Below are 26,873 nucleotides of genomic sequence, written 5' to 3'. Positions count from 1 at the left end.
GTAATCCTAGCACTCTGGGAGGCCGAGGCGGGTGGATCGCTCAAGGTCAGGAGTTCGAGACCAGCCTGAGCAAGAGCGAGACCCCGTCTCTACTAAAAAAAAATAGAAAGAAATTATCTGGCCAACTAAAATATATATAGCAAAAATTAGCTGGGCATGGTGGCGCATGCCTGTAGTCCCAGCTACTCGGGAGGCTGAGGCAGGAGGATCGCTTAAGCCCAGGAGTTTGAGGTTGCTGTGAGCTAGGCTAACGCCACGGCACTCACTCTAGCCCGGGCAAAAAAGCGAGACGCTGTCTCAAAAAAAAAAAAAAAAAAATTTATGGTGGTTATATAAGATGAAATTTAGTTAACCACCAAAGGAAAACTTAGGAACCTCCTAAATGAGGCAGATAAAGAGTAGTAGTTTTCTTATTATGAGGGTTGGCCTGAGCGGCAGGTTGGAAGGCCTCCAGTAGCTGCCTGCCAGACCTAAAAAACACAACTTAGGAAAGGCGAGACTGGTTTAACTGGTTCACCCAGTGCTCACGAGAAATTTGAAGACCAAAGACCAAGCCTGGTGCTCCGGGGCAAGTGCCAGTCGGAGGAGGCTTGGGAATGTGCTGAGCCCCTGCTGGAGGGGCAGGGCAGGGTGGTGGGCGCCAAAGCACCGAATATTGAACCTTTGTCCTCACCACGGGCAGCTCTGAACCTGGGACGCTGCGCAGGAGAGAGGAGGGAGGTGTTGGAGCCCATTTTTGTGGGTAAAAGGGGCCAGCTTGAAAGGGCCTTTTCCTTTCTCTCCTTTTCCCACATCTCTCTTTGTGGCTCTGAGATCGGGGGACTTTGCCCTGGGAATACGCACTCAAATTTCAACCATCCAGTTGCTTGGCTAGCAGAACACGCCTCAGGATGGGAATCTGACTTTGCTCTGAACAGAAGTGCATCGGAGTCCTGGTCATAGGGACCACCAGCTATCTACCACAAGCTTAGAGGGCACTCGTTCTGAGACCAACCAGGGGTCCTCAGCCCAGGGGCATTCTGGTGGGAACAGGTCCATTTGCCAGCAGAACCAGGGAGAGGTTGGCAGCTGTCAGTGCTATTTCAGGAGACTATCCCTCAGCTTTGTTGTGGGGTACAGGCCCATGCACAGCTTCTTAGGTCAAGATGCCTTACCCCTCCTTTCTACCAAAGGCAGTTGTCATTCCCATCTTCAGAGCTCTTGAAATGCTAAATGTCACATGAGCTTTTTTTTTTTTTTTTTTAAAGGAGAGGGAGTTTGGCTCCTTGTAAATCCCCTGAGCCAGCACACCTGTGTAAACAGGTGATTATTTGTCCTGTGTCTTCTGCTCTCAGAAACCCTGTGGTCAGGACGGAAAGTTCTGCCCTTTCTCTGCCTGGGGAAGCCGGGTCCTGGTTGGGTCCTGGCCGGGGACTTTGCCCAGCCCCATGCAGGGCCCTACCCAGGGCTATTGTTAGATGTCGGAGCAGCGGCTGCAGTCTGGCTGGAGTCTGGCTGCAGAGGTGTCTGTCCTGACGCTCCTCCTGCTGGAGGGAGAGGTGGAGGGAGGCAGCTGCTCGCCCAGGGCTTCCAGCCCCTGCTAACCGGCTCTGCTGACCGCCAGGGAGGCCTGCAGGGGCTTCACACAAGTGGGGAAACCGGGACAGGTGGCTAAAAGAAAGGAGACTGTGTGGGAGCTGAGTGGAGCCTCTATAAATATGAAATGCTCCAGTCTTGAGCTTTAGTTGGCCACCCCCCTACTATCCTCATCACAGCCCAACTCGCCAAAACAATCAGATTGCACCTCACAGGTCTGGGGTGTTGGGATGGGGTCTGCTGGCAGGGTATACTCTCTGTCCAAGATCTCCTCTTTGCCTAGAGAGCAGAGCACCCAGATTTCCCAGGAAGGACGCCGACAAGGCCTGGCATTGGTGGCACTGCCCTGTCCTGCCCCCAGCAGGCTGGGCCAGCAGCTCTGCACACGCTGGAGAGGCTGCAAGACCAGGCAGTCTTGCTCACCTAGGCTGGAAATGAGGCCAGAGGGTGGAGCCTGTGTCTCTGCGTCATTCAGCAGGGGTTCTCCCTCTGGCTCCCGCTTTCTTTCTCTCTGGGGCCTTAACTGCCACCAGGCACAAAGGGAGATGGATATGTATGTCCTCACTCTGAGCTGCACGACATCAGCCTTCCCTCCGAGCCAGGCACAGAGATGTGTCTGCAGCTGTTTGGGCCTCCCCGCCCTCTCCATGCCGCCAGCAGCTCTGGGTTCCCTGGGGGATGTGCTGCTGCCAGAGCTCCCCGCAGGGGAGTCGAGCCCGGTGTGGTGGAGGGCAGGTGTGCAGCTCAGTCTGGCCTGTTCACTCCCCGCAGCCAGGTTCCTCCACCCACCTCAGCCCCCACACACACATTCACAAAAAGGGAGAGGTTGGGAGCTGCCGGTGAGATGGGTGGTGTTTTCCAGCCCCAGGGGAAGACAGCCATATGGCCTGGTCTTTTAAGGAAAGGAGGCAGGGCGGCAGGATCTCTGGCTTGGGAGTCATGGCCACTTAGCAGCTGCATGTCCTTGTCCGAGGGCCCCCAGGGGGTCTAGGATCCATTGAGATGTGTCTGCAGTTGCCCACATATAGCTGGCCCAAAGAAGTGAGGGCTCTTTTTTCTCCTCCTCCTGGATTTCTTTTCTTTGACAAACAGCAGCTGTCAGGAGAGCTATGCCTGGATCCCAGGGAGGCAGCAGAAGATGCTGTCCCCTCCCACCCCCGGCCTGTCACAGGCATCACACCTCCCATTTGGCTCCAGAGAGCTTTGCCTGCCATTCTGGTTTGGTTTCCTGGTCCAGTTAGAGGGACAGGCAGGCACCGGGGTCACCCTCAGCCAGGCCAAAGACACTTCCACACTTCCCCTTGGGCAGTGACACTGATTGTCTTTGCACACTGGTATCAGGAAGCTTGGGAGGGACTTGAAAGGCAGTAAGAAAAAGGTAGAACCCAAAAGGGAGAAAGTTCAGCTTTGCTCCTGCGTTCTCATCAACCAGCCTTTGTTGAGTCCCTCCTCCAGGGGCCTGGGGGTGCCAAGGGGCACACGAGTCCATCACACTGTGGCCTCAACTTGTGTGGGCCCAAGGTCCTTGGCTTTGTGCTGCAAGGCCTCCGCCTGACGTCCCTCTGACACTAGGTAACAGACTCCTGGTAAATGAGTGTGGGCATCTTGTGGGAGCCAGTGATAGCCAAGCCTCACCTCCACCCAGTTCCACTCCCTGCCAGGACCCCAGGGACATCTGGGGGCTGCTGGTTCCCATACCCCGAGGGATTGGGACAGGAAGTTTTACTCAGCCCACTCAGACCTCTTGCTGGCTCTGTGCTCCTGCCTTCCGTGTGGAAGAATGCTGCTCCCTGGGCCCTGTGCTACGTGTGGCCACTGCTGGCTTCCCATGCTGTCACAGTCTAAGCCTCTGACTCCTCCCCATCCCCAGGAATCTCCAAGTGGCCTTTTGCAGCCAGTGGCTCTTGGTCCCGGTGAAGTGTGCTCCCTGCCACGTGCCAGCGTGGCGGGGCAGCTGCATGTTATAGTTCTCCCCACCCGTGCTGCAGACCCAGGCCAGCTGGCAGGGCACATCTGCACTGTACACAAAACGGCTCTGTGGCGTGCTAAGGACAGGCCGCATCCAGCCTTTCTGTGCTCAGGTCTAAGCCCCTTGGCGCGTGGGCCTCCCACCCTGGGACAAGAAGAGTTGCCCTCACACCCCTGCCCCTTTCCTAGTGATGTTCAGGGAGAAAAAGAGAGGAGAGTCAAGTCCAGTCTTGTTGAAGAAGAGAGCCTCTGAGACCATCTCCATACTTGCCTCCCCTCCCCTGAATCCGTCACCTCCGGGGGGCCACATGTGCCCTCCTGGAGGGGACACAAACTGGTGCGAGAAGCTGTTTGGGACTCAGAGAATTCTAACTAGTCCCTTGGGCTCACAGCTGAGTTACCACTCAGCAGGGGAAGATGCAAAGGGAAACTACTTTGGAATCAGTAATTGCCCTGCTCTCAGGAAAGCATCCTTCAGTGTGGAGAGGAGTACTTGAAAGGAAACTGCCAGCTGTAGCTCAAATGCTCCTGTCCTGAACGAGATGCCCAAGACAGAAAGTGGAAAATAAGGTCCAAGGATGTCCGCAGGTTGGCTCTGCCCTCTCACAGCTAGGCTACTTTGCCTCCCATCTTTGTTGAGATTTTTCCCTCTAATGTTTTGTTATGAAAAGTGTCAAACATATAGCAAAGTGGAGAGTCTTGCAGTCCGCACCCATATACCCACCATCTAGAGTGCATTACACTGCACTCTGTCACCTGTCTCTCCATCTACCAACCCTTCTTATCCTTCTGACACATTTCAGAGTCACGTGCAGTTGCCAGTATGCTTCTTTATTGGGGTTCTTAATTATAAGTCATGCATGTTGAAACATTTAAAGAATCCAAAAGTATATAAAAGTATTTTCCTTCTAATTCTCCTTTCCTCCACCACTATTAAAGTGTGTGTATTCTCCAGACTTTTTCCTGTACCTATGCAAAAGTTTAAAATGTATAGTGCCCCCTGGTCTAAAGCAGGGGGACCACGCCCGTTACGTTGATTGCCTCTGCCGCGTTTGGAGTCTGGGGTGAAACTCCAGTAGCAGACTGTGTGCCATCTCCCTTGCCTATTTGTGTCACCCTTTCAGGCGGGTCTTTAGGGTGGCCAGATGTTACAGGCAGAGAACATGACCACAGGTTGACCTGGTGGCCAGGAAGTGAAGGAGTGACTTTTACACTTCATGTGCCTGGGAACTTGATTATCGAATCGGTCCTATTTTATGCTTTTTCCTCGGGGTTCCTGGTGAGAGGCTTTAAGTCGTCATAGCCTTCTGGGCCATGAAGAATCCTCATTGATGGGCCCCAGATGTTTCCCTCTCCACCAAAATAATCAGGTGACACAAACAGCCATGAGGAAGGTCACACGAGCAGAGGGTCCCAGTCCCAGCAGCACCACTCTAGAGCCCTCTGACCAGGCAGGGTGCGTGACTTCTTTGGGCTTCCGTATCCTTATTGGCAAAGTGGGAATAACTCTGTGTGCCCTGTGTAGCTCGAAAGCTTACGAAGCTCAAAGAAAACGCTCAGACTCTCAGTATGTGTCATGGGCAGTGTTTACGGACAGTGGTGGGGAACTGACCCCCCTGCAAGCTCCTCTTTCTTCACTTGCATTACCCCGCTCTCTTGATATTTACCCTGTGCTTCTGAGAACTTCTGGGTAACCTTTTGCTCACTTCGCCTCTTTTACCTGCCCTTCAAATATCAGCATCAACCTGGGGCTGTTTTCTGCCTTCTTTGGATTTCGGTCTAAACTTTCTTCCCAGGCAGTGTCTTCATCCCACATCTACGCCTGTCACCCACGTCTCTGTTCCACACCCCAGATCTAGACTCCATCAGCACGCCGAGTGGATACCTCTCACCCAGTGGAATTCGTCACTTCCTTCCTATGCCTGTCCTCCTAGATTCCCTCTCTCAGTGACAGGTGCCTGCTGTTGGCTCAGCTGCCCTCATTAGCACACGCATTGCCACTGCGCCTTGCGTGGTAATGGCCTCCAGAGTGGGCTTCCCACTTGTCCTCTAATAGCTGCTGAAGATGTGATCGGGTACGCCTCCAGTGCCTCGCGATTAACCAGACAAAATCCAGGCACCGCAGCAGGACACGAGTCTGTCCTCAGGGACTTGGTCTCACCAAATTCCTGGCCCCGTGTGCCTCTGCACCTGCCATAGCAAACTTCCTGCAGTTCCCACGTGCCCAGAATCTCCCTCTCCCCACCCCACTTCACCCATCCTCGTCATCGCCTTCCCTGTGAACAGTCCCCACCCTGATTAGGTATCTTCCATACCCCTCATACCTGGGCCCGTGCGTCATAAGACTTCCTAGGAATTACCATGCTATGCTTCTTGGTTTTCTTGTTGGCCTCCTTTACTAGTCTGTGAGCTTCTTGCACCCTGAGACTGTGGCTTATTTATTACTCTGAGTCGTCAGCACACAGAATGTTGTAGAAAATAAAGAACTGCTGACTCTGTCCCTATTCTACTCAGGCTTTTCCAGTGGTGGCTTTGCTGGGCATCCCCATGGGCAGTAGCTTCCTTCCATTCATTCTTTTTAGAAAGGGAAGGGGGTCTTTTCTTTTTTTAAAATTGAGATGAAATTCATATAACACCAAATCAATCATTTTAAAATGTACAATTTAGTGGCATTTAGGACATTCACAATGTTGTGCCACCACCATCTCTTATCTGGTTCCAAACATTTCATCACCCTGAAAGAAAACCCCTGGCGTGGTTCCACTTATGAGTAGCTGAAATAGTCAAATGCACAGAACCAGAGAGTAGATTGGTGTTTGCCAGGAGCTGGGGGGAGGGGGAGAAGGGGAGTTATAGCTGATTAATGGCTATAAAATTTCATTTATGCAAGATGAATAAGTTCTAGACATCTGCTGTACAATAGAGTGCCTGTCATTGACAATATGTATCGTACCCTTAAAATTTAAGAGGGTAGACTGCATGTTAGATATTCTTACCACAATAAAATAAAGTTGTTTAAAAGGGGAGAAAGAAAACTCCTACCCCATTAAGCAGTCACTCCCCATTTCCCCTGCCCCAAGCCCTGGTCAGCTTTCTATCTCTATAGATTTGTCTATTCCAGACATTTTATATAAATGGATTCATACAATAGGTGGCCTTTTGCATCTGGCTTCCTACACTTAGTATGGTATTTTCAAGGTTTGTCCACATTGTAGCATGTATCAGTTCTTCCTTCCTTTTCTTAGCTGGGTAATATTCCACTGTGTGGATATACCACATTTAGTTTATCTATTCATTAGCTGGTGGACATTCGGGTTGTTTCTGCCTTGTGGCTATTGCGAACAGCACTGCTGTGAGCATTCGTGTATAAGTATTTGCTGTTTCTTCCCCGCATTCTTGCTTCACGCCACTCTCTCCACTAGCGTATTTTCCAAACCAGAAATCAGTGCACCTGGTGTATGTGTATGTTTAGGGAGAAGTCTACTAAGGGAAACAGCTTGCTTCATACCACCTCTGCTTCAGGTCTGTCCTTCTCCAAGCCTTTTTCATCCTCCACCACTTGGGCCTTTGGTTAATCCCATCTGGGGATTAATCCCATTTTGCCTTTGGGTAACCAACTGTGGTGTGCATGTCTTGTCTCCACAGTGAGGGTGGTCAGGTCAAGGTTCCTCTTAGGCTTCTGTGTCCCCCCACAGAGCCCGGCACAGTTTGGCCCATTCACTCAATCCCAGCTAGTTCTTAGGCCCAGGCCTACTTTGTGCCACCTGTCCACTGGTGACTAACCCCCTCGCACTCTCCTCTGTTCCCTTTGCAGATGACGTGCTGACTAAAGACGCGGGTGAGTGTGTGATCTGCCTGGAGGAGCTGCTTCAGGGGGACACGATAGCCAGGCTGCCCTGCCTGTGCATCTATCACAAAAGGTATAAGGGGCTGGCCCATCACTAGCCAGCTTGTCCGCTTTGGCTGTGGGATGAACGCTCCTCCCACCTCGGTCTTTGAGTAGGGCTGAGGCAGAGGGCTGAGGACGGGCGTCCACTGTGTGCTGCCGGGAAAGTGTGAGCACCCCAGGGGCAGGGCGGAGTTGAGTTGCTCTGGTTTAGGGGCTTGGATGGTGGGAGCCCCACAGGTTGGAGGTGCTGAGGATCCCCTTGGAAAGTTGGTTCTCCCTCTGTCTCCCTGAGCCTTTCCTTCCTCATGGGCCCCCTTGCACCCAGGGTGAGAGTGTCCATCTATACCAGAGGGGCCATGTCGAGGGTGTGCCATGCCCTGCTCCAGACTCACCCTTCTCCCCAGACGGCTGGGAGGCAGGAAAAGCCACTGCCTGCGAGGCCAGGGCTCTGAGAGCTGCTACAAGTAGCAGGACCCAGATCTGTCCTCGGGCTCCAGCATGAGCCTCCATCTTGTTCCCAAGACAGGAAGACGTTCCGTGCTGCCTGTGGCCACCACCTGCTCTCCAGCTCCCTGAGCACAGGGCTTCTTCCTAACACACTTTCAGAGCCTGACTCTCAGGGCCACTGGTCCACAGGGTGATAGCCATGCCTGGTGTGAGATGCGGCTGGTGCACAGGAGGCCCACGGTTGGCCTGGGAGAGATTCTTGGTCTGGGGCCCAGCACAGAGCTTTGCAGTGTCCAGCAAAGCACTAACCAGAACCACAAAAGGAAATCTTTGGCCCTGGGGGAGAATTATGCAAATTATCTGTCTGGTTCCTGTCTTTGAAAATGCCCAGATGTTGGTTTACAAATTGGGAAGCTGTCTTGGGGCAATCTCTGTTCCCTCTTTAATGCAGACAGCCTTTTCTGTAAACACTAGAGACCGGGCCTCGCTGTCAGCTTCCTCTCTGGCCTGCTTTCTCAGCGCCCCTCCCCACCTTCTCCAGGAAGGACTAGATGCGGCCGTGATCTGGTAGAGCGTGGGGCTTTCCTGGGGTCACTCACTGGGAGGGAGCCCCCTGGCTGCTCTTTTGACCCAGGAGGGGGCTCTCTCGGGACCCCAGGGCCTATAGCCGTGGCCGTCCTGCTGTGCCATTGTTCCCGCTTCTGCCCTCCAAGCCTTGGCAATAGCCGACTGGTGGCCCTGCACAGTGCTCCTGCTCTCACCCTCTCAGTAGTGGCTGTTGCCTCCTCCTGGGCTCCGTGAACATAAGGCCTTGGCTCCGCTTACTAAACAGCCCATGGGACGGTGCATTGTCCATCCTCCCCTTCCTGCAGCGCCAGGTCCACCAGGCCTGCACCCACCACTGCTGCCTCCAGCCGAGCCAAGATCAGTCTTGGTGTTCTCTTCAAAAAGTACGGGTCTGGGACATGATTGTTTTTCCCTGGGGTCCTTTCAGGAGAGATTTAGGAAGCCCACACTCAGGAATCCGACCCTTTGAAAGAGCCCCTTTTGGAGGAGCAGTCTGGCCAGGTGGTAACACGGTCTCCCCTTGCTGCCTCCTCCTCCCTAGCTGCATAGACTCATGGTTTGAAGTGAACAGATCTTGTCCGGAACACCCTGCAGACTGACCCTGCTGGGCTTGCTTGCCGACTCCTCTCAAAGGTGAGCCCGTGGTCGGGGGTGCTCTGGGTGCAAGGCTGGGGGTCGAGTCACTCTGGGGGCCTGCAGGTGGGGGAGCAGGGCTGCCCTTACACACCCCACCGAGAAGAAAGCAGGAGCAGAGGGCAAGACAGGGGCGCCTTTCCCTCAGTTAGTAGCTGTCTAGAAATGGAAGTGATTCTCCTGGAGAAGGATAAGAGATAGAAACTTACGTGCAGGATTGTGAAGAACTTGCTCAGAAGAGTTAGAATTAGTTGAGGGAGAGAAGTATTCCAAATGCTAGAGTGAATCTCCCTGAAGAAAGTTCAGGAAGATCCCCTGGGAATGTGTGTGGGCAGGAGAAGGAGCTGGAGCGCTGGGTTTGCGCCCGGCTCCGCCTCGTCCTCGCTCACCCTGGAGTCTCCGCTTGGGAATAATCTCACTCCCTATCGCCATATGGACACTGCACTTACTAAACAGCCCGTGGGACGGTGCATTGTCCACTGCAGAGTGCTTGTCAGCGATCGTTTTACTGTTGGTTCTTCCTGCCCGGCTTCCAGATGAATCTGAGGCCTCCAGGCCAGGCTCGGCCCCGCTGCCTAGCTGACCCTAGAGCAGCACCCTGCTCCCAGGAGAGCACCTCACCCGGCCCACGCGGGGTTTGGCCTCCCCATCTCCTCCCCAGGGCACCTGGCTTTGCTGTTGCCCATCCTCTCCTGTCCCCCGGCCTGCCTTTCCCTCCCAGCTCTGGGCTGGCATTTCCTCTTTTCTGGCAAACAAGTAGACAAAACCCCCAGAAAGCCAAAAGCCCGACTCCACCTCATCTCACATCCAAAGGTCTTGGGGCCCCTTTTCTTCCCCACCTCCTTCTCTCTCTTTCTCTCTCTGTTCTGTTTTCTCTTCTTTTCTATTGTTAGGTTTATTTTATTTATTCCAAGTAAACTCCCAGAACAGCTGATGATATCAGACAAATCAGGGACATTTGCTTTTTTTACCTTCACCTCAAAAACCGGTGGCATGGGGAGAAGAAACAGCCAGGGCGAGAGTGAGCCGGGGCGTGGAGCCTGCCCGGGAGCGCCGGCCCAAGCCCTCCGCAGGCGTTTGGCTCCGGGGGGTGGCCCAGACCGAACCCCGACACCCTGGCCAGCCTGCCCTCGGCGGACACACGCTGCTGGGGGACGCAGCAGCCAGCCTGGCCCGGCGGAGCACAACTGACTTGTTACAATCCACACAGGGACAGACAGCCCCTGTTCCCGAGAGGAGGCTCATCGGACACTGGGGCAGAGCTGAGCTGGGGACACCAGTGGGAACAGGGCACCCCTTCTGCACTGACTTCAGAAAATGGTTCTCCCTTCCTCCCCAAGGACACCAAATTGGATGAGAGCGAGTTTGAGAGAAGAACGAGTCAACTGCTATCCTTCCCCTCACCCCTCAGCCCAGGAGGGAAAGGGCATTTTCATTTTCACCTTTGAAAGGCATTGTGGGTCTGTCTTTAAAGTGTTTACAAAAAAAAAAAATTATATAAAAAAAAAAAAGTCTAGTGTCGACTGGTGTTTTCCCTCGTGATGTTTACAGATTGCTGTTTGCTGCCCAGCTATCACCCACTCAGTGACAGAAACGGACACGCCAGTCCTCGCCGCCCGCGCCCCGGTGCTGGCGAGTGCACACAGTCTCTTCCTTTGCCCGGTGCCCTGACCGGCCCTCTCCGCCACCAACCTCTCTACCTTGGGTTTTTTTTCCGTTTTCCTGGCTTGGTTTTGCACTTTTCTCCCCTTGGGATCCTGATATCTTGACTTCTTTGCCAAAAGAACAACCCCTCGAGGACTCTCTTGCCACCTCCAGTCCCGTTTCTTTTCCCCCCTCTCCTTCTGGTTCTGGTCAGTTCAGAGGATTTAACAATCACAAGTGTCCTGCAAAAAATGCCTGAATGTTATTCTTAGGCCCTTGTGGATTTTTTTTTCCCCAGAAAACTTAAACAAACAAAAAAGACTAAGAAATCTGTACAGCTACCCCTGTTTTCAGGCATTCTGTTTGAGAACATTTTAGCCACTGATGTTCACACGTGGCATCAGCCCATGCAAGATAGGTTTCTGTATTTATATATTAAAATACAAAAAAAAACCTTATAAAATGTTTAAAACATGTTCAAAGCTTGGGGGAGAAGCTTTCTTCATTAGTCAAGGTGTTTTGATATGGTATTAAAATAATGTCTAATAAAAGATGCGCTGTGTGATTTTATTTTAGTGAAGTATTACACAATCAAGAACTGGAGGGCAAGGGCCCGCCCCCCACTCCCTCACCTACCTCCTTAGCATTCCTTCAGGCTACTACTTTGGGCTACAGGTGTGTAGAGTGGTTTTCAGAAGGTCGTTCCTGGGTGGAAGGAAGATGGTAGGTCAGGCATGCATCCTGCAAGCCTCCTGACCCTCTCAGACATCATGGAACCAATCTGCCATCATCCGCAGAGTAGGTGTGTTGAAACTTCTGGAAAGAGCTGCAGGGGCAAAGATCTTGAAGCCACCGGAGGCTTCAAGGATGTGGGTTCTTCCAGGTACCAGCCCAGCCCCCTTCCTCTCAGCCTCTGCTCCCCCCACACCAGCCTGCCTGTTGCTCAGCTTGCAGCTCAGTGCTGACTCACAGGCATGCTTCATTGAGGCCCAGGAAGAGGCCCTGGTTTGGGGCTGAGCCAGCTCAGAGCCCTTGAACCAGAACCAGCCGCTCAAGCTCACAGAAGTTGGCAAACAGCAGGCTGGGCAGGGAGCAGCAGTGCACGCCTGGCCTCCATCCCTGTGCCAGACAGGCGCCCGGAGCCTCCTGCAGTCACCGAGGACCGCTCTGGAGGGAGACACCTCCACACCTCTGCTTTGACCCTTCTCAGGCTTCAACCCCAGGGGTCTGGACCAACCCTCCACTCTGCAATCACCTTCCTGCAGACGCTTCCGGAAGCACCTACTCTGCGCAAGGGCGTTTGTTGCAGGCAGTGGGCAAGCGTGAGCCACGGCAGGCGGGCACACTTGGCCTGTGTGGAGAAACACAGAAGAGTTCGTTCTGAGCCTGGGTCTCAGCGTGGGACCTGCCTGGGGCGGAGCCCCCAAGCCGTCGTGAGAGTTGGCAGCAAGAACGTGGGCTCCAGACTGTCTGCGCTTGGGCTCTTCTGCTTCTTGGCAGAATGATCTTGGGGAAACAGCTTCATTCATCTGAACTTCAGATTTCTCACATGTGAAATGGGGACAAAATCTCATAGCTCAGAGGTCACTGTGAGGGTCGGGGGATCTGCCCTGCAGGCCCTGGCACACGCACAGCAGGCTCCCTCATAGTTTTGTCACTGCAAAGGGCACTGTTCTATTCACAGCACCTCCTGCTCCTGCCTGGCAACTGTGTCTCCCTGTTCTATATTTAATTCCACCAGCAAAGCTGGCGAGGCAGGGCCCAGCCCGGAGGAGATCTCCTTGCCTGACCCCTGGACCTGGAAAAGGAGGCTTTGTGGGCCCACCCTGGCGGCTTAAACCCACTGCTTTGGCAGTGCCAGGGCTGCAGCCCATGCTGGCTGTTCCAGTCCACCCCCAGGGACTCTGCTACTACCTGGGTGCTGCAGCCCTCTGCTGGCTGCCCTGTCCCCTGAACTGGGACCCAGCTTGCCAGCTGCCAATGTGAGGGTAGAGCTGGGGGTGTCTGGGCTTCCCAGGTGGAGCTGGTGTTTGTCATTCTCCATCTAGACAGCTCTCCACGATCCCGATCCCGTGTTGCCCCTGAGAGGAGGAGGAGGAGCCGGGCCTGGGTTACACTGACTGAGCTCAAGGCCCAGCGTGCTTCTGTGGGGTTCCAGGAGCCCTCACTGACGCCACTCATTTAATAGCCATGTAATGGTATTGAGGTTTACAGCAGAATGTCCTTGTCCTTAGGAGATAGATGCTGAATTATGTAGGTGAACGACTTCAAGAAATGTGTCATTTAATTCCAAGTGGTTCCCCTCAAAAATACACAAAGCAAATAAGGCAAAAATGTTCGTTGTTGAATCTTCAGTGGCTGGTCTTTCAGTGAACAGTGTACTTGTTCTTTCAACTTTTCTGTATATTTGGAATTTTTCTTAATAAAAATTTGTGGGGAAATGGTCATTTGCTGAGCAGCGACTAGTTGCCAGGCACTGGAGAGTGCACCAGGGAAGAGCCCCAGCCAGCAGGGAGAGGCCGGCTCTGGGGAATCCTCCTGCACCTGGGAGGGCTTGGGGGGTGGCAGGTCTGTCTGCAAGGGGAGGGGCTAGGGAGCCATGTCTCCATGGCAAGCACATGCATGCTGGGGTGGTTTGGGAAGGGCCCGTGAAACTTGCCACCAAATCACCCTTGGCACAGTCTCTGCTCCCAGCCAGGGCAGCATGGGACAGAAACGTCACAGAGGAGGGGATCCAAGAACTGAGGCCTGAGGAGTGAGCACAGTGCCTCTGCCCAGGGCCTGGCTGCTCAGTCTGAACAGCTGGTAACAGCTGATTTGCGGGGAGAGGGGTTCGGGAGAGACTCAGGGGAGGGTGTGGGGTGAGTAGGAGGGGGCTGGCTGCTGCCCCCCTGCATCCCTCACCCAGCCCCTCTCCTAAGGGGGCCAAAGGCCCAAGGGGTGGGGGAGATGGGACAGCGCTGCTGACTCCTTGGAACTGTGGGGGAGGGGGAAGAGGATTTAGAACAGCTTCCTGGCAGCCTGACCCTGGGAGGTGGGTGGCCCAGAGCTGAGCTGAGAGCTGCTGGCCCAGACAGGTAAGTCCTGAGCCACAGTGGCCCAGAGCAGATGCTGTCCCGTCTGAGCTTCATGATGTCGGGCGCCCTCTCCTGGGCTTAGGGGGAACATCTGCCAAGGTCTCTGGACAGTAGCTCTTGCCGGGGATCCCAAGACAGCCCCCAGGGTGGACAGACCTTGACTTTGATGGCAAAAAAGTTGGTGGCAGGCCAGTTCGGTGGCTCACGCTTTAGGAGGCAGAGGTGAGCCCAGGAGTTCAAGACCAGCCTGGGCAAGGGAGACCCCATCTCTACAAAAATTTAAAAATCAGTTGGGCATGGTGGTGCATGCCTGTAGTCTCAGCTACTCAGGAGGAAGGCTGAGGTGGGAGGATCGCTTGAGCCTGGGTGACAGAGCAAGACCCTATCTTGAAAAAAACAAAAATAAGAACAAAACAAAAAAACTGGTAGCGCAATACGTCACAGCATAGACAGGTGCGGTACAAAGAGAATAGTGTCACTTCTAATGACTGCCAGCAGCTACTTGAAGAACATGTTCAGAGTGTTGTAGGGCCCCCGTTCAGGCCTGGTGGGGGAGTCTATCGTAAGTGACATCAGCCATGGACAGGTCCCCAGGCCTAAGGTTCTCACAGGCAGAGTAGTTGAGACAGGGACCTGGGTTCCTTTCTGAAGCCTGGGCACCACCCAGTCCCAGGCTGCAAGAAATCAGAGGACAGGCCCCAAAACAAGGCATCACTGGCTCAAAGACAGAGAAGCTGGAACAGCAGTGGAGGGAAGTGCTGCCTCCTGATCTCCAGGCAGCTGCAAGTGGGGTTCAGATGTTTGGGGAGCCCCAAGGAGAAGATCTATCAACATGGAGTGGCAAGTCCCTTCCCATACCAGGGAAGGAGCACTCCTGTCACAGGGTGTGAGGGGAAGGGTCTTGGGCCTCCAACAATGGGGAGGTGTCAAAGGAGGAGTGTTCTCTGAGTCCTGGGGTGGACCCATGCCATCTCCCCGAGCCAGGACAGGATATGTAAGAGCAGAGAGGAGGCAGCTTTACCGGAACCACCCTGGGTCATTTATTGGATAAAAGGCCCCCAAGAGTAGCAAGGGGGCCAAGGAGGAGCCCGGTGCCCAGACCTCTCTTCCAGCCCTCTGTCCTTGGGCCCCAGGTTCAGAGGGCTAGCTGGCAGGTGAAGACACCATCTTGCAGGGTCACTGGCATGAATGAAGGTTCCAGAACAGGGGCTCCGTAGTCTGGGGGCTTGTGGGCTGAGTAGCCAGAGCCTCTCACAGCACCTTGCCTGGGTTCATGAGGCCTCGGGGGTCCAGCGTGGCCTTGAGCTGCCTCATGGTCTCTATGCCCACGGCACCCACCTCCTCCTGCAGCAGCTGGCGCTTGCCCAGCCCAATACCGTGCTCCCCAGTGCACGTCCCGTGGAGTGCCAGTGCCCGCCTGGGGGGCAGGGAGAAGAGCGCCTTAGCGGGCTGCCCCTCCCCCTGCCCTTTGCTTTCCTGCACCCCGGCACTGCTCCTACCTGCCCAGCTGTTCTGCAAAGGCTTTGACCCTGCGGAGCTCCTCAGCATCATCCGGGTTGACCACCATGACGCAGTGGAAGTTGCCGTCGCCCACGTGCCCAACAATGGCTCCTGGGGGCCCAGAGGACAGAGCTGTTGCCTGCAGCCCAGCCTTCCTGGCCCGGGCTCTGGGCAGCCCCAGTGCCTGCCCCACGTCACTGCAACAGGGAGCAGGCAGAACCTGTGAGTCCCGAGGCCTTCAGATCCTCCTTGGTCTGCACCACGATCTCCGGCAGCCGGGAGATGGGCACGCACACGTCGGTGGAATAGGCCTGGGTCAGAGGGCAGCCCCGTGAGGTCCTCCCCCTCAGCCCCTGCCTGCCTGGAGGTGAAGGGTCGCTGTGGCCCAGGCTGAGAACGGGTCTAGGGCCCTGGGCTTTGGCTCTTGGCCTCACACGGGGAACGTCCTGCTCTTCTCTGGGCCTCATTCCCCTCCCCGCCCAAGATGATTGGCCCATGTGTGTTCGCCAGGCCCTGCCAGCAGAGGTTTCACCTCTCCCACCTGGCTCCACACCTCAGCCTCTGCTCAGCTGCCTGGAGCCCTGACTCCCCTTCCGGGTCGGGCTAACACCTTCCTCTCCACCACCTCCTCCAGGAAGCCTTCCCTCTGTTTACAACTCCTAAGCGCACTGCACTGTCCCCGTGGCCCGGCCCACAGGAAGGGTTCAGAGGGTTTGGCAAACAACTGTGCCTTCTCTACAGATGGTGTCTTGAGAACGCTGGGGGCGCGTGGGGTCTGCAGTCTGTAGTCTAGGACCAGCTCAACCAGGCCCTGCCCCCTGGTGGGCCACCACCTGCCGCTCTGTACCATGGGGTGGCAGGTGGAGGAAAGGCCTTGCGGGCTGAGCTGCGGGTCCCACCTCCACCCCAGCCCCAGCTCACCTTGCTGCCCGGCCGCAGGGCCAGCATCGCATACCAGGCATTGTGCCTCGCTGCCCAGAGCTGGCTGCGTTCCTCAGCCTTCTCGGCCCAGGAGAAGTGGGAGGCTCCGTTGTGCTGGGCTATCTCCTCTGCAGTCGGGGGAGGGGGGTTGGCACTGGGCCCCACCCTGGGACAGCCAGCCCCCCACACACACACCGCGGCATACCTGCCTGCTGCACCTGCTCCACCAGCGCCTGCCCAGAGCCATGGAACTCGAGGAAGAGTGTGGGTGCCACAGAGCAGTTCAGCTTGCCGTGCCTGTTGCAGGCGTCCATCATGACGTCATCCAAGAACTCTGGGACCAGAGAGAGGGCAGGCCAGGTGAGGCCTGGCCTTCCAAGGGGACCTCTTCCAGGCAGCCCATCCTGACTGCCCCAGTCCCCACTCACCAATGCGGGCCACGGGCACTGCAGCCTGGAGGATGTGTACGGTGCTGTCCACAGCAGCCTGGACACTGGGGAATGCACAGGTGGCAGCCACTGTGGCCTCAGGGAGAGGGTACAAGCGTAGAGTGGTAGCTGTGATGAGGCCCAGCGTCCCCTCAGAGCCCACGAAGAGCCCTGTGAGGTTGTAGCCAGCTGCACTCTTCCTGGTCCCCGGGGACATACAAGGTAAGTGAGTGCCACGACCACATGATGAGGGACCTCTGGCTAGAAGCCTGGAGCGGGAACCCAGGGCACCGTCCCCACAGGCCACGTGGCTATCAAATCAAATGTTCCCTGGCCCAGTGCTTCCTGCTCCACAACCTGCATCTCCCTTGCACAGGGTGAACCCTAGTGCCATCAACTCTGGTCCACGTGACAGGTCAAAGGCCTAGCCTGCCTGGGCAGGAGGTCAGCTGGAGCAGGAGGTGTCTTTCACGGCCAGCCTCCTCTCTGCTGGGGAGCCCCGCATCAGTGCTCAGGGCTCCCAGCAGTGGCGGGGGGTGGGGTGATGGGGGCCAGGGCAGCGCTCACCGGAAACGCCGGCCTCGGCCCGCGGTGTGAAGCAGCCGGCCGTCGGGCAGCACCACCTCCAGGTTGAGCACATTGTCCTTCATGGTACCGTAGCGCACCGCGTTGGTGCCTGAGGCCCCAGTGGCCGCCATGCCACAGAGAGAGGCGTCCGCACCAGGGTCTGGAGGGCAGAGTGCAGGAGAGGGCAGGCTGGGGGCAGTAGCGGGCCCTGTCCCTCCAGCTCGGGGAAGAGGGGGTCCCCCCTGAACCCCAGAAACAGCCCTGCCACCAGGGAGCCCTCGGGGTCCAGGAAAGGTCCACGAGTCCCAGGCCTACCCACAGGAAACCAGAGGCCACTGTCCCGCAGGTAGGTGTTGAGAGTTTTGCGGGTGACGCCGGGCTGCACCACCACAGAGAAGTCTTCTGCATTCAGCTCCAGGATTCGGTCCAGGTGGGTCAGGTTAATGCAGACACCACCCTGGCGGGAAAGGAGCCAAGAAGGCCACCGACCTCGGTCTCCAAGCAGGCCCCAACTCTCCGACCCCACCCTCAGCTGACCTCCCAGCAGCCAGCCCAGAGCCCCGGATGGCAGGCAGCTCGAGGGCTGGACCGGGCCGACAGCCATGCTTGGTGAAGGAGGCAGCTACAAGTGTCCCAAATGTGGTGAGACCATACCCGGGAGGACACCTACTATACCTGCACAGCACAGACGCCACCTTCAACCCCAGTGCCGGTGCCAAATGGGATGATGGGCACACCTTGGCTGTAGCACAGGGCTGCCACCTGGCTGACCTGGTCCACATTCTGCGGCCACACCACGGCATCTGGAGGTTGGCACCTAGAACCAGACCCGCAGTGATTTAGGAGGGTGTGACACCCACCTGTTTTCCTTTTAAGGAACCTGGAGGTATTGCAGGCCTGAGGCTATATGGTGAACAAGGGGCAGAGAACACCCTTGGGAGAGAGAATGCCAAAGCTCCCCAAAACAGGTGGGTGGGAAGAAGACAACCCAGGACCCTCTCTCTCCCAACCGGGGTTTGTGGCAGGGAAGGGAGCCTGCGAGCCCCCCACACCTGTGCATCGACTCATCCTGCCCATGCTGTGCTCGGACCACAGCAGCAGTAGACACGTGGGGGGTCCCCACCACCGCCTTCAGGGCCTCCACAAAGCCCTTGCTGAGTTCCTCCTGCAGGAGAGAAACAATTGCCAGGGTCACCTGAAAGATACCTGAGGCCACAGCCCTGTCCCTCTGGCAGGTGGAGGGTTGGGGGGTGCTGGAGCGAGCCTTCGCTGCCCCCACTGACAGCCTCCCCAGGGGCCAGCTCAGGCGGTGGGCCCACTTTAAGCAAACCCTCTATACAGGAATGCCCCTTTCCAAACAGAACCACTGGGGTCAACATTTCCCTTCAGAAAAACCACCACCAGAATAAAAATAAAATCCAGATTCATTCTTCAAAAAGGATATCAGCAGGGTTCCTTCAGGAGCCAGCCCTGCCTTAGGGAATTGAAAATGTCACCGGTCTCCTCCTTCCTCCAAGGCCAAGCCAAGCACTGCCCAGACACCAGGGACCCTGGGCTCGATCAGGGAATGACCGAGAGGAAGAGCTTCCACAGCCCCCCTCACTCTGCCTTTGTTAGGGGCTCTCTTTCACACAGGCGTGTACAGTCCCCAGCCCCGAGGCCGGCCCTGGGACCCGCGAACCTTCCATTTGACCCCCCAGCCCCACTCGTGGCAGCGAGGAGGCCTCGGCGCATCTCCACGCCCACACTTGACACGGGGCGAGCCCAGCGGTCCTTTGCCCAACATCAGGTCGCACGGTGCTGGGGCATCACCGAGCCCGGGGAACTCGGGATCGGCCGCCCTCCCTCCGGGGGAACAGCCCCCTACCTGCGTCCCCCGGGAGCAGTAGCCCCTCCAGGGGAACAGCCCCCAGGTCGCAGCGCGGAGCAAGCGGGCCATGGCTGGGCAGCCACCAGGATGTGGGCGCGGGTACAGGTGGGCAGGAAGCCACTGGGCCGGTGCTGCCCACCCATTGGCTGCGCCGGGGGTGGGACTTGCTTAAGGTGGCGCAGGCTTAAGGTGGCTCCCGCAGACCTTGCCGGTCGGGGAGGCCGTGGGCGCCAGGGCCAATAGTTCTAAAGGAGAGGCGAGGCTCACCAGACGCCTGGGGAAACTGAGGGACAGCGGCCACTCTGTTGCTTAAAATTCTACAGTGGCTTCCTGTGTCCTTCAAACAAACTCCTTGCGGAGGCCTTAAAAGTCCTGCCCTGCCAGCTCCTGCTGACCTCTCCACCTCTCCACTCCTTCCAGTCTCCTCTTTGACCTCCAAGCGCCAGCTTCCCTTCCAGTCCCTGTGCACTCTGAGCCCCCCCAGGGCTCTGGGCCATGGCACACACTGTGCCTGGCGCATCTCCAGACTCTCCGCCTGGCTAGTTCTTCCTCGCCCTACAAGTCTCAGCACCAGTGTCACATGTAGAGTGGGCTGCCATCAGGGTCACGAGGAGAGAACTCAGGGAGGCCCTTCAGGATGGGACAGGGGAGGCCAGTGGAGCAAGCCGGGAAGGCTTCCTGGAAGAGGAGATCAGAGGATGAGCAGCAGTTCAGCAGGTAGGTGAAGGAAAAATCTTTACGTCTCTTCCATCTCCATCCTTCTGGGGGCAGAGCCCAGGACCATGCTGGAGTGATTTGGCTGTTGTTGAAGCTAATTCCTAGGTCGGTTTTCCTCCCACGGCAAAAGTGAACAGGCATGTTGCTAACATCACCGAGACAAAGCTATCCCTAGCTTTGTTTTTCTTCCCATTCAAGTCAGGAATACAAACTCCTACCTAATTCTGGTTGGGTTCTTCACCCCAGCCACATTTGAATGAGTTCCGACTTCTGTTACTTGAAAAATTGGGTTTTGTTAGGCTGGCAAGCAGGGTAACAAACGACTCTCAAGTGAGAACGGCAGGGCTTGATCAGCCACCATTCTTGGCCAAAATTTCGGTTTTTTTAACAGTTGGTTAGTTCAAATCAAGATCCAGTGAAAGTGCAAACAATATATCTGGTTAATGTATCTCATAAGTCTGTTAAAATCAACAAGTTTTCCCTCTTCCCCTTTTCTCATGCTAATTATTTGCCAAAGAAACTCGGTAAAAAAAAAAAAAAGAAACGAAACCGGGTCATTTGTTTGGTAGAAATTTTCACATAATTTATTTGGATGATTGCATCCTCACGGCATTGTTTAATATAGGTCTCTAATCTCTGTATTTCTTTTTTTTCTTTTTTTCTTTTTTTGAGACAGAGTCTCACTCTCTTGCCCTGCCTACAGTGCCGTGGCGTCAGCCTAGCTCACAGCAACCTCAAACTCCTGGGCTCAAGTGATTCTCCTGCCTCAGCCTCCTGAGGAGCTGGGACTACAGGCATGTGCTACCATGCCCGGATAATTTTTTCTATATATTTTTAGTTGTCCAAATAATTTCTTTCTATTTTTAGTAGAGATGGAGTCTCACTCTTGCTCAGGCTGGTCTTGAACTCCTGAGCTCGAGCGATCCTCCCTCCTCGGCCTCCCAGTATGCTAGGATTACAGGCGTGAGCCACCACGCCCGGCCTATATTTCTTGTAAACTATTAAATTTAGGTACGATGCTGTCCAATACAACTTTCTGTACTGATGGATGTGTTCTCTAACTTCACAGCCCACGTGATAGCCACGAGCACTTGAAATGTGGCTAGTATAACTGAATTTTTCTATTTCATTTCATTTCATTTTCAGTAGCTGCCAAATGGACGGCACAAATTCAGAGGCTTCGTCTAATTCCCCTGTAGGTTTCAGAGGCAGCATGGCTTTGCTGACACCCTGATTTTAGACTTCTAGCCTCCAGAACTGTGAAAGAATAAATTTACATTGTTTTAAGCCACCTTTGTGGTACTTTGTTACGACAGCCCTAGGAAATTAATGCAGTACCCTGGATACGATGTGATGAAAATGGCACTGGACCTCTAGGGTCTTGCTCCCCAAACCCCACAACCGCAGTCTAATCATGAGAAAAACATCAGGTAAATTTTAGAAGAGGGGCATCCTACAAAATGCCTGTCCAGTCCTCCTCAAAACTGTCAAAGTCATCAAAAACAAGGAAAGTGTGAGAAACTCATAGCCAAGAAGACCCTAAGGAGACACAAGAATTAAATGCAATGTGGGATCCTGGAGGGATTCCTGGAACAGGAAAAGAACATTAAGTAAAAACCAAGGGCCAGGCACCGTGGCTCACACCTGTAATCCTAGCACTCTGGGAGGCTGAGGTGGGAGGATCCCTTGAGCTCAGGAGTTCGAGACCAGCCTGTTCAAGAGCGAGACCCTGTCTCTAAAAAAAAAATAGAAAAATTAGCTGGGCATGGTGGCGCATGCCTATAGTCTCAGCTACTCAGGAGTCTGAGGCAAGAGGATGGTTTGAGCCCAAGAGTTTGAGGTTGCAGTGAGCTGTGATGATGCCACTGCACTCCAGCCTGGGTGACAAAGAGTGACCCTGTCTCCAAAAAAAAAAAAGAAAAGAAAAGACCTTAAACAATCACAATATGTAGACACATTTGGATCCTGAGTTTTTAAAAATCTGAAGAAATGTGTGATGTTTGTTTATGAAAAGAATTTGGAAACGTGAACACTGACTGGATATTGAATAATATTCAGGAAATATTGTTAATTTTTTATGTGATCATGGTATTACGGTTATGTTTGAAGTGTAATACGCAGACCCCTAGAGTCTCCAAATGCTTTCAGGGGATCCAGGAGGTCAAGACTATTTTCTTTCTTCTTTCTTTCCTTCCTTCTTTCCTTCCTTCCTTCCTTCCTTCCTTCCTTCCTTCCTTCCTTCCTTCCTTCCTTCCTTCCTTCCTTCCCTTTATTTCATCACTATACTAACAAGTAAAGACTCTTTTAATAATAATACTAAGGCATTATTCTCTTGTTTCATTGAGTCGACTTTTGCACTCATGGTGCAAAAGCAGTTGGTAGGCAAGACTTCTGGCACCATGCCAGTTTCACTTAAGCATGACCTTGATGAAGCAGTATAAATTATTAATTCTATTAAGTCTTAACTTTTGAGTGCATGTCTTTTTAACATTCTGTCTGATGAAATGGAAAGTATGCAGAAAGTACTTGTGCTCCTCACAGAACCATGATGATCGTATCCAGAAAAAGCCCTGGTGCAGTTGTTTGAGTCATGAGCTGAAACTAGCTACTTTTCTTATGGAACACTATTTTTACTTAAAAGAATGACTGCTAGTTAAACAATGGCTATGTTGACTGCATATCTGGCAGACATTTTCTCAAAAATGAACGAAGTGAACTGTCACTTCCAGGAAAACAACTGACCGTATTTGTTGCTCAATGGTAAAATGAGATAGCACATGAAATAGAATTTTGGCCAAAGCATATATCTGCTTCCCAATACTCAAAGCTTTTCTGATGAGACCAGTGGTGATATTAATGTGGTTATTTGATACTGGGTTTCAACATTTAGAAGCTCTGCGTGATTCAATGAACCAGTACTTTTCAAATGACCAAGGCATGAAATTACAAAATCATACTTGTATGAAAGATCCATTCAAAGTGTAAGAAAGACCAATGGATTTTAATATAACAGAGTACAGAAGTTCATTGATGTGATCATGTATAGTTGATATGTGATTGTGCCACATGGTGATGTCACTTTAGCAAGTAAATAAAAATCATTTTTTGGTCAACTTTCTGTCCACAAACCACACCATTGTTTATGCTTTAGGACATTTTCTTCACTTAAACTGTCACTATTATTACAATTAAAACCTCTTTTACATCCCATGGCAGTGTCATCCAAGCATATACTTAGTGGTGACATCAGTGCTAGTTGGAAGAAGTGAGATATTGCAACGTGCTATGAATAGAGACCAAATTGTGGTTGTGGAGACTAACCACGACCATGTGCAGTATAGTTGATTGAGAAGAGAACATTCTGAAATTTTAGTGGAGAGTCAAACAAATTAAAAGCAGCAATTAAATAAAAACATACAATATGTTTTTCAAAAATATCCTTTGGTCCTAGGGGAATTTAATCGGAGATAATGTGGTTTTGAATCTTGCATAGTCTTCAAAAACACAGCCCCCACACACACAGTGCTTACTCAGAGTTGACATGAATAAGGCAGTTGGGGAATTTATCGTGTGTGCATATGTGTGTGTGTGTGTGTGTGTGTGTGTGTGTGTGTGTGTGTGTGTGTGTTGGGGGGTTCTCCATTTTCTTTGTATATATATCAGTGTTTTGTCTTTTAAAAATATGCATAGATGTTACAAAAATAGAATCACACTTTACATATTCTTGTGTGATTTGCATTTTTTCATTTCTCAATGGATTATACACCTCCCCCGTGTAGTTAGTACAAATTATCATTTTTAGTGTCTCCCCAAATTCTACTTACATATCACCACAATTTATCTTATTTATACTTACTGAAAGATTTTTAGATTAGTTCCAAAGTTTTGCAAATGTAAATGGCAATGTGAGGAACATTCTTATATGTACATCTTTGCATAAGATTAAGGTTATGATCATTTGTAATTTTAAAATTTTAATATAATCAGGCCTTCAGAAAATTGTTATGTGTTATACTCACACCAGAATTGTATAAAAAATATTCTTCCAAATTTCTCCAACCCTCAGTAGTATTATTCTTTAAATATTGGCCAAATGTATACGTCAAAATGATACTACCTATGTTAAAATACTGCTTTTTAAAAATTTTTAGTAAAGAGAAACATTTTTGGTAAATTTATTGTCCTATGTGTTTCTTCTCTAATTATTTATATCTTTAGTCTATATTTTCTCATTGAAAACTTTTTATTTTTATTTATTTAGTTATATTTTTTCAGAGACAGAGTCTCACTCCGTTGGCCAGGCTGGAGTGCAGTGGTGTGATCACAATTCACTGCAGCCTAGAGCTCCTGGACTCAAGGGATCCTCCCACCTCAGCCTCCCAAAGTGCTGGTATTACAGGCCTGAGCCACTGCACCCGACCAAGGTGTTTGTTTTTAAATTAACTTGTAAAAGAAGTTTATAGATTAAGATTATTTATCTTTTGTCTTTCATTTTTGTACCACATAATATTTAATATTTCCACAGTTGATTTGCTCTTTAATTTTGCTCATAGCAACTTTTTTCAGAATTTATTTTTTTCTATACTTAAATTTGTCAATAATTTCCTTTATGATTTTTACCTTGGGTGTCATAGCTTCTCATCCAAAGAATATAGAAAACATTCATTTATCATGTCTTTATGACTATTTTGGAGCTTCCATTTTAAAATGTAAATCTTGAATCCAACTTATATTTAATTGTTCTAATGGGCAATCTTAGGAACCTAATTTTTTTTCTCCAGATTTTTAATAATTCCCAAGTAGCAATCACGCAATACTACAGTCTTTCGCCAGCATTCTGAAAGCAGACACTAAGTTAATATACTCCTGAGTCTTTTTGTGGCTTTTTTGGAGCCACCCACCAAAAAGGTTTTATTATTTTAGCTTTATAAGAAATTTTATACCTCTTTTTAATTTTGTTTTGTTTTGTTTTTAAAAATAGAATAGCAACAGGGTCTTGGTATGTTGCCCTGGGTGGTCTTGAAGTCCTGGCCTCAAGCAATCCTCCTGTCTCCTGTAATCCCAGGTGTGAGCCACTACACCTGGCCCATTTTTTATATCTAATGGTTATTACTGTCCTTTTTTAAAAAAAATGCCCTGAGTATTCTGTTTTTCTTTCTGATGAAGTATAGAAATACTCTATCAAACAAAAAAAAATAATCAAAACAATGCAAACAATAAACAACGAAAATACCTTGCTGAGACTGTGAATTATTAGCAATTTACAGAGTTGTGCAACCCTCTCTTCAATCCAGTTTATTTTATTTTTTTTACTGTGGTCAAATATATAGCATGAAATTTACCATTTAGAAGCATACAATTTAGAGCCAAGCACAATGGCTTATGCCTGTAATCCCAGCAATTTGCGAGGTTGAGGGGGCAACAGGATCACTTGGAGCCAGGAGTTCAAGACCAGCATGGGCAACATAGCAATACCCTGTCTCTAGAAAAAACTAAAAAGTTAGCTGGCATGGTGGTGCACACGAATAGTCCCAGCTACTCAGGAGTCTGAAACAGGAGGATTGCTTGAATTCAGGAGTTCAAGGCTGCAGGGGCTATGACTGCCCCTCTGCACTCCAGGCTAGTCAACAGACTGAGACCCTGTCTCCAAAGAAATGATAATAATAATAAAGTATACAATTTAATGGCATTAAACACATTCACAATGTTGTATAACCATCACTAGTATCTCTTTCTGGAACTTTTTAATCATCCCAGACAGAAACTCTATACCCCTTAAGCACTAACTCCCCATCCCTTCTTTCCCCAGTCCCTGGTAACCTCTATCTCACTTTCTGTCTCTATGAATTTGCCTATTCTAGGTACCCCATATAAGTGAAATCATACAATATTTGTCCTTTTGTGTCTGGCTTCATTCACTTAGCATATTTTCAAGGTTCGTCCACGTTACATCATGTCCTAGAACTTCATTATTTTATATGGCTGAATAATATCCATTGTATGTATATACCACATTTCTTTATCCATTTATCAGTTGGTGGACACTTGGGTTGTTTCCACCTTTGAATACTGTGAATAATGCTGCTATGTGCATTGGTGTAAACACATATCTAGGAACCTGTTTGAGACTATATATTGCTTTAGTTAAAAACTAGTTGCTACCACTACACACCTATTAGAATGGCTAAAATCCAGAACACTGAAAACACCAAATGTTGGTGAAAATTGGGAGCAACAGGAACTCTTTTTCATTGCTGGTGGAGATACAAAAAGACATAGCCACTTTGGAAGACAGTTTGGCAGTGTCTTACAAAACTAAAAATACTATTACCACATAATCCAGCAATTATGCTATTTACACAAAGGAGTTGGATACTTATGTTCACACAAAAACCTGCACACAGATGTTTAGAGCAGCTTTACTCATAGTTGCCAAAACTTGGAAGCAACCAAGATATCCTCCAGTAAGTGAATGATTCAAAAACACCTGTGGTACATCTGGACAGGGGAATAACATGCAGTACTAAAAAGAAATGAGCTATCAAACCACTAAAAGACATGGAGGAAACCTAAATGCGTATTACAAAGTGAAAAAGCCAATCTGAAAAGGCTACATACTGTATGACTCCAACTATATGAGATTCTGGAAAAGGCAAAACTATGGAGATAGTAAAAAGATCAGAGATTTCCAGGGGTTGGGAGGAGAGGGGGAAGAATGCGAGGAGCTCAGAGGATTTTGAGGGCAATAAAACTATTCTGTACTATACTGTAATGGTGGATACAAGCATTTGTCAAAATGTACACCACCGCAAGTAAACCCTAATGTAAGCTATGGACTTTGGGTGATAATGATGTGTCAATGCGGGTTCACTGATTGTAACAAAAATGCCACTCTGGTGTCCGATGTTGTTGGGGAGGAGCTACTCATGTGGTGCAAGTGTTATATGGGAATTCATTATACTTTCTGCTCAAATTTTGCTGTGAACCTAAAACTGCTCTAAAAAACAAAGAAGAAAAGGAACAGAGGGTGAGGGGGAATTAGGGAGATGGTGGTCAAGGGGTACAAAGTC

At 51.4% G+C, this 26,873-nt stretch overlaps 3 protein-coding genes and 1 long non-coding RNA gene across 9 annotated transcripts in view; 2 read left to right on the top strand and 2 right to left on the bottom strand.

Annotated features, from left to right (window-relative positions):
* The window catches only part of ZNRF1 (zinc and ring finger 1), a 103,988-nt gene extending 92,690 nt beyond the window's left edge, over positions 1–11,298 (top strand). Inside the window, exons 3-5 of one of the 4 annotated variants that reach the window (XM_045533941.1) lie at positions 7,358–7,463; positions 8,988–9,079; positions 10,631–11,298. In XM_045533941.1, coding sequence (XP_045389897.1) covers positions 7,358–7,463; positions 8,988–9,045 — 164 coding nt within the window. In that variant the 3' untranslated portion in view covers positions 9,046–9,079; positions 10,631–11,298. Of the gene's footprint in view, positions 1–7,357; positions 7,464–8,987; positions 9,080–9,972 lie in introns of all 4 variants that reach the window. The other 3 variants (XM_045533938.1, XM_045533940.1, XM_045533939.1) reach the window with 3 other exon arrangements.
* On the bottom strand, positions 10,469–14,098 carry LOC123625434. Of its 2 annotated transcripts, XR_006730498.1 has the most exons (3): positions 11,979–14,098; positions 11,360–11,549; positions 10,469–10,965 (listed from the first exon to the last, which is right to left on the bottom strand). It is a non-coding gene; the product is annotated as an uncharacterized LOC123625434 (long non-coding RNA). The 2 variants fall into 2 exon arrangements; XR_006730497.1 differs by having other exon boundaries at positions 11,360–14,098.
* A 718-nt stretch (positions 14,099–14,816) lies between these two features.
* Positions 14,817–19,191, bottom strand: LDHD (lactate dehydrogenase D). The gene is made up of 11 exons (XM_045533937.1): positions 19,084–19,191; positions 18,269–18,381; positions 17,892–18,033; positions 17,532–17,673; positions 17,217–17,376; positions 16,650–16,849; positions 16,427–16,555; positions 16,222–16,349; positions 15,521–15,611; positions 15,300–15,411; positions 14,817–15,217 (listed from the first exon to the last, which is right to left on the bottom strand). Exons 1-11 carry the CDS (start codon positions 19,153–19,155, stop codon positions 15,052–15,054), a joined length of 1,455 nt encoding a protein of 484 aa, XP_045389893.1. The 5' UTR covers positions 19,156–19,191; the 3' UTR covers positions 14,817–15,051.
* Positions 19,192–19,528: 337 nt separating this feature from the next.
* Positions 19,529–26,873, top strand: part of ZFP1 (ZFP1 zinc finger protein) — a 33,145-nt gene continuing 25,800 nt past the window's right edge. For both annotated transcript variants that reach the window (XM_045533935.1, XM_045533930.1), the window contains exon 1: positions 19,529–19,803. The gene's annotated coding sequence lies outside the window, so the exon portion shown is untranslated. The remainder of the gene's footprint in view (positions 19,804–26,873) is intronic.

The sequence above is a fragment of the Lemur catta genome, chromosome 20 (assembly GCF_020740605.2).
Source record: "Lemur catta isolate mLemCat1 chromosome 20, mLemCat1.pri, whole genome shotgun sequence".
NCBI lineage: Eukaryota > Metazoa > Chordata > Mammalia > Primates > Lemuridae > Lemur > Lemur catta.
The sequence above is the reverse complement of the archived record's forward strand: the minus strand, read 5'-3'. Positions and strand labels throughout refer to the sequence as shown.

What these genes read in the sequence shown, in the direction of transcription:
- LDHD (XM_045533937.1), bottom strand. Translation starts at nt 19,155, where the DNA reads ATGGCCCGCTTGCTCCGCGCTGCGACCTGGGGGCTGTTCCCCTGGAGG. An exon ending in GGCCGAGGCCGGCGTTTCCG is followed by an intron (nt 16,850 to 17,216) that starts GTGAGCGCTGCC and finishes CCCGGGGACCAG; the next exon opens with GAAGAGTGCAGCTGGCTACA. An exon ending in AGTGCCCGTGGCCCGCATTG is followed by an intron (nt 16,556 to 16,649) that starts GTGAGTGGGGAC and finishes CTCTGGTCCCAG; the next exon opens with AGTTCTTGGATGACGTCATG.